Below are 6716 nucleotides of genomic sequence, written 5' to 3' on the forward strand. Positions count from 1 at the left end.
CTTGTGAGTAGATTTTACACTTAAAAAAAGGCTGCAATGATACTATATAAAATATAATTCTTTTTCCTATTATAAAAATGAAAAAATAGAAATGGAGGAAACGGTGGTCACGAGATAAAGTTCTAATTGTAAACTATTTAATTATTTACGTTAACTACTAATAATGCATTTGGAAAGGAGAGGAAACCTTTTTGGATTAGCAAGTTAAAGACATTGTAAGAATCTGAAAATGAATTAGAAAGTTAATAGGGTAATTAAGTTAATGAAACCAGAAATTTTTCATTTAAAAGCACATTTCAGACATCCTGGTTCATTAATCAAACCTCATTATCTCTCTAGAACTCAGTTCTTCCTCTTTTCTCTGCTTTCTCTCTACCACATCTATGCCTTCTCTCTTTCATTTCTTTTCACTAAGCCATTGGATCTCCGATAAGGTGGCGCCCAAACGTCCGTAATGTAGAGGGTTTCGAAACGGACTTATTCATTTCGAGTCTTAGGTTGGTAAGTCCCTGCATGTAGCCTCTTTTTCGTTCTTGAACCTAGCACATGCAATCTCTGCTGGTTGCATGTGACTAGAAACGTACTTCTTCCTGTTTCGGTCAAACTCTAGCTCTAAGAGTTGTTCTTAATCACTAAGTGGTGGTGTGTAGGGTGCTGTCTAGGTTTCTCACAACTCGAGGTACTGTTAGGGCATTCCAGTGAGCTGTGCTGTTCAACTCCAAGGTAAGGGGAGCTAGGTCTTTCTTAAATTGATTTTTTATGAAATGCGTAGATGTGCTGAACTTTGTGTGACCATGCTGTTTGGTTAAATTTATGTTTTAAGGAGATTTTTTGTATGAATAGAACTGCATGCTGGAAATTATGACTGTGGTTTTGGTTGGGCTGAGGTGGATATCTGAAATTTGCTATGTTTAATGTATGGGTTCTGTTAAATTGTTCATATGGAAGGTAAGGGAATTATACACTGTGTTGAGTGAATTAATAGGGTTTTAGGTCATTTTGAGAGGAAGTGAGGTAGTGATTTTGGACATTTGAGGTCTAGAGTGTTTTAGGGCTGTTGGGGCATGCTTAACCAGTGTATTGTGACTTGTTTGAGTCACCAAAGTGGTCCAAATCAGTGAAAATTGGTGGAATTGGGTTTGGGATCTTCAAGTTGTGGAAATTGATGTTGAGGAGTAAAGGTTGAGTGTAATCCCTTTAGAAGTGTAGTAGGACGGATTAGAAACATCTATATAAGTCTAATTAGGTGTAAAACATGAATTAAGGGTGTTAGAAATTGGAGAAATGGCCTCGAAATGGTAAGGGCTGATGTGAGTGCATGATTCTGAAGAATCTGCGTTCTGCAGATGATGCAGAGTCGCTATGCGAGTTGTCTCGCATAGCGAGTTCCTATAGAGAGTGCTCATTATCTGGGTCATTCGTTGTGCGAGCTGGTGCACTGTGCCTATGACTGGAGAGTACTGCTCTCTGTCGTGATTCGCATAGCGAATCTAGTCGGTGTGCGATTGGTGGTAGCTTGGAGTCACTGTCATTTTAATTCGAAAGGGGAGAGGGGCGCAAAGCGAAGAGGTTTGGGAGTGTGATCTTTGTTTAAGCTCTCGCATAACGACCTGGGTGCGTTATGCGAGCACATCTTAGGGCTGTAGCCTCAGCGAGTTAGTTCGCATAGCGAATTAAGGGGTGCGCTATGTGAGATTCTCTTGTCTCGTCTTGCGAGTAGGATGCGCTCTGCGAATCCTTTGAGTCTAGATTTCTCATTCTCTCTTGCTTTGGTTGAATTAAGTGTGTGGAATGATTAGAATGCATAGTATGATGGTGGTAATGTGATTATATTGAAAGTATGTGAATGTATGAGACATGTTTGGTGGTTGAATGTACAAAGTGTGGTTATTGGACGTAATTCCATGATCCCCAAGGAGAGGATTCATGATGGTGCCCTTGGTATGTTTTAGAATGTTTTGCATGGTAGCTCAGTCTTGGGGGTTATCCAGAAACTATAATGGTCAATCATTCTCAAGTAGAGAGGATTGAATCATGTCGTGAGTAGTAGGAGGAGGTCCTAGTCTTGGGTGCTTCCAGTATGGCCCAAGGTGAGTGATCATGGACTAACCTCGTGAGTGTGATAGGGTGAAACTCATTGGCAATGGCTTTGCAAAGCAGTAGAGGCCACCACGAGTGCATGACCCGCCATAGCTCGACAATCATTCTATGTCTGGACGAGTCAAGTGTAAAGTGTAACAAGTGGTGTTGTATGGTTCATTAACTTTGAATTAAACTTGCATGTTGTGTGTGATTGTTATAACATGACTTTTGTATATCTAGCTCACCCTTCTGCTTGTGTTTTCTGTTGTTTGTGTCGTGTTTCTATTGCAATGATCATCCACTTGGATGTGAGCAGAGGTGGATAAGGTGCCTCTAGATGAGGTGCCTCTAGAGCAGGCTTTGGAGGGAGATGATGTTGCAGCTTAGTCTAGTTAGGACTCTTATTTGTTCCTTATCATTTTGAAATACTCTAATGTGTTTATGTTTTGAATTATGGCTTCTTTTGGGATGAATGTAACTTTAATACTTTATTTTATGGTCTTATTCTAACTGTTCTCTTATATTAAAAATGTGGACTGCTATATTATATATTTATATATAATCTGGGACGTTACATTTATGGTATCAGAGCAGTTTCTTTCTTTAGGAAATCATGTAGGGTATATGTGTGCCTTGCTTATGCTTGTGTACTCTTAGTCATGTTTAAGTTGGTTGTCCTTATTTATTTGAGTTGGACTGATGGTCTTTCCTCTCTGTGTGAACAAAACGACTCTGATGACCCTCCTCAAGGATCAATCTCTTTAACTCTGAATTGTTAGGGACACAGACCCTGCCTCTAACTCGTAGAATGTCATCAGCCCTCAAGGTAAAATCTTTACCTTGCTTAGTCCCAATCAAACCCGTTGACTTCTGCAGCTCAACATCTTTCAACTGCTCTTCTTTGACAAGCATCAACAAGTCATTGGACACCACCAAATTACTGCATCTGATACTATTAGCTTCAAATTCCACCTGCAATCTCAAATCTCTAAAGCTTTCCACCAGCTCTAACTCTCTGACCATCAACGCAGAAACATGCACTGACTTCCTGCTCAATGCATCTGCCACCACATTAGCTTTCCCAGGGTGATAGAGGAGATCAAAATCAAAATCTTTAAGAAACTCCATCCATCGTCTTTGCCTCATATTAAGTTCCTTCTGATCAAAGAGGTACTTCAAGCTCTTATGATCATTGAATACCTGAAACTGTGCACCATACAGGTAGTGCCTCCAAATCCTCAAAGCAAAGACAACAAATGCCAACTCCAAGTCATGAGTGGGGTAATTCTTCTCATGAGCTTTGAGTTGTCTTGATGCATAAGCAACCACTTTCTTTTCCCACCTCGGCAGATGTAACACTTCCGGTAACCACTCAAATGAGGGCAAACAGACTGTAGATGTGACCCTCCACAAGAGTAGCAACGCACACCTCCTGAGTGGCTATATTGCCCGGACTGCACGACCTAGAAGAGGATGATGGTCTAGGGTAAGGGGCCCTCCTAGAACTGAACCCACCATGGGACCCAAATGGTCCCCCACTCCTAATTGGCTGATTGTGTTGTCCTTCAGCTTCCTTCTTAGTCTTCTCCATCACACGGTCCATCTCCACCATGGTAGTGAACTCCTTAATACGCAATCCTTTCACTAGCAGCTTAATGTCTCCCCTTAGACCATTTTCAAACTTCCTACACTGCCACTCTTCATCGATAGTCATGGTGTAGAATCGAAGTAAGTGCTTAAACCTGTCTGCATACTCTGCCACAGACATATTTTCCTGTACTAACTAGAGAAATTCAATCTCCTTATCATATCTCACACTGTCCGGGAAATATTAAGTGTAGAACTTCTCCTTGAACAACTCCCAAATAATAGGAGCTGCACTCCCTTCCATGATCATTTTCATGATGCTCCACTAGTGGCCTGCTTCCCAGTTCAAAAGTACTCAGTATATGCCAATTTGTTCTCATCTGGACACCTCTTGGCATCGAAGATTCTCTCCATATCTCTAAATCAGTGATAGTCTTCATCTAGGCTGCACTTCCCATTGAACCTGGCTGGATGGTGTTGAAGGAAGCTTTCCAAGCTCTAGTCTAGAACTGGAACAACAGCAGTAGATGATGAAGGACCTATAGTATCCCTTCCACTGGTCATTACTTCCATTAATTGCCTCTGAGTGTTCTTAGCCGACACTTTTGCATTCTCAGCAGACACTCTTGCAGCTTCCAGATTTTGTAAGGCTATGGTGTTTTGCTGCACCAATGCAACATTCTGCTGTCGCATCGCCTGAAGCACAGCCTCTAACATCTGGTTTGATTCAGATGGCTCAGTTTGAGGAGGAGGAGGAGGAGGAAGCTTAGGTGCCATCTTCTGTTCACACAAAGAGGAAAGACCATCTGTCCAATTCAAATAAACAAGGACCACCAACTTAAACATGACTAAGAGTACACAAGCATAAGCAAGACACACTCCTTTTGATCAAAGAGGTACTTCAAGCTCTTATGATCACTGAATACCTAAAATTGTGCACCATACAAGTAGTGCCTCCAAATCTTCAAAGCAAAGACAACAGCTGTCAACTCCAAGTCATGAGTGAGGTAATTCTTCTCATGAGTTTTGAGTTGTCTTGATGCATAAGCAACCACTTTCTTTTCCTACATCAGCACACACCCCAACCCCTGATGAGAAGCATCACAAAAAACCTCAAAAGGTTTACCTGTGTTAGGGATAACCAAAACTGGTGAACTGGTCAACCTTTGCATTAGCTCTTGAAAGCTAGTCTCACAACGGTTTGTCCAAACAAAAGGTTAATGCTTCCTAGTCAACTGCGTCAATGGCGCCAAAATTCGTAAAGCTCTCAATAAAACGGCGATAGTAGCTCGCCAAACCCACAAAACTTCTAACTTCAGTCACAGTCTTAGGTCTCTCCCACTGATGTACTGGCAGGGTCTGTGTCCCTAGCAATTCAGAGTTAAAGAGGTTGATCCTTGAGGAGGGTCATCAGAGTCGTTTTAGCATGCATCCTGGAAATGACTAAAATGTATCAAGACCTCAAGGACTTTTTATGCTGGTCGGGTATGAAGAGAAATGTAGCTTAGTTTGTTGTCGCTTGTCTAACCTGTGAGAAGGCTAAGATAGAGCATCAGAGACCTAGAGGTTTGTTGGAGCAGCTTGAGATACCTGAGTGGAAATGGGATAGCATAGCCATGGATTTTGTTACCCATTTTCCACGCACGGTCAGAGGTCATGATGCGATCTAGGTGATTGTGGACAGGTTGACCAAGAGTGCTCATTTCTTGGCGATTAATTTGAAGATGTCGATGTCGAAGCTGGCGTAGTTGTACATAAAGGAGATTGTGAGACTGCATGGAGTGCCTTCTGGCATCGTATCAGATAGAGATTCGCGGTTCACATCCCGCTTTTGGCAAACACTTCAGAGTGAGATGAGTAGTAGGCTATAGATGAGTTCAGCGTATCATCCCCAGACTGATAGGCAATCATAAAAGACGATCCACTTGGGAGTCTGGGATGAGGTGTTGTCGTTGATGGAGTTGACCTTCAACAACAGCTATGATGCCAGTATTGGTATGGCGCCGTTTGAAGCCCTGTATGGAAGATGTTGCAGAACACCTTTGTGTTGGTTTCAGGAGGGAGAAGATGTGTTAACAGGGCCAGAGTTGATACAGCAAACTATAGAGAAGGTGAAGATCATTCAAGAGCGGATGCGGGCTTCTCAAAGTAGACAGATATCCTACGCTAATCAGAGACGTACACCTTTGGAGTTTGAAGTTGGGGACCATGTCTTCCTCCGAGTGACTCCTACTACTGGTGTGGGAAGAGTTATTCGTGCTAGGAGGTTATCTCCTAGGTACCTTGGTCCTTATCAGATCCTGAGACGTATAGGGTCAATTGCCTATGAGATAGTCATGCCACCCTAGTTGCCAAATCTTCATCCAGTGTTCCATGTTTCACAGCTTAGGAAGTATGTGCCTAATCCGTCTTATGAACTAGAAGCTGAAAATGTTCAAGGCAGGGAAGATCTATCCGTGGAGGAGCAGCCTATCAGGATTGTGGAGAGCTAGAACAAACAACTTAGGGGGAAAACCATTCGTCTAGTCAAAGTTGTTTGGGATAATAGGACTGGTGACTCTACTTGGGAGTTAAAGGGAGTCATGAGGGAGTCCTATCCTCACTTGTTCTCTGGTAAGTCTAATTTTCGAGGTCAAAATTTTTTTATGTGTGGGACAATGTAAGAACCTGAAAAATGAATTAAAAAGTTAATAGGGTAATTAAGTTAATGAAACCAGAAATTTTGCATTTAAAAGCACATTTCAGACATCCTGGTTCATTAACCAAACCACATTCTCACTCTAGAACTCAGTTCTTCCTCTTTTCTATGTCTTCTCTCTACCACATCTCTGCCTTCTCTCTTCCATTTCTCTTCACTGAGCCATTGGATCTCCGATCAGGAGGCTCCCAAATGTCCGCAACGTAGAGGGCTTTGAAACAGACCGATTCATTTCGGGTCTTAGGCTGGTAAGTCCCTGCATGCAGCCTCTTCTTCGTTCTTGAACCTAGCACATGCATTCTCTGCTGGTTGCATGTGACTAGAAGCGTACTTCTTCCTTTTTCTGTCA

The 6716-nt window shown here is 42.2% G+C and overlaps 1 protein-coding gene across 1 annotated transcript; it reads left to right on the forward strand.

Annotated features, from left to right (window-relative positions):
* Positions 1-5624: 5624 nt before the first annotated feature.
* LOC108339223 (uncharacterized) lies at positions 5625-6161 on the forward strand. Its single transcript, XM_017576362.1, has 2 exons — positions 5625-5947; positions 6059-6161. Exons 1-2 carry the CDS (start codon positions 5625-5627, stop codon positions 6159-6161), a joined length of 426 nt encoding a protein of 141 aa, XP_017431851.1.
* The last annotated feature ends 555 nt before the right edge of the window (positions 6162-6716 follow it).

The sequence above is a fragment of the Vigna angularis genome, chromosome 5 (assembly GCF_016808095.1).
Source record: "Vigna angularis cultivar LongXiaoDou No.4 chromosome 5, ASM1680809v1, whole genome shotgun sequence".
In the NCBI taxonomy this organism is placed as follows: Eukaryota; Viridiplantae; Streptophyta; class Magnoliopsida; order Fabales; family Fabaceae; genus Vigna; species Vigna angularis.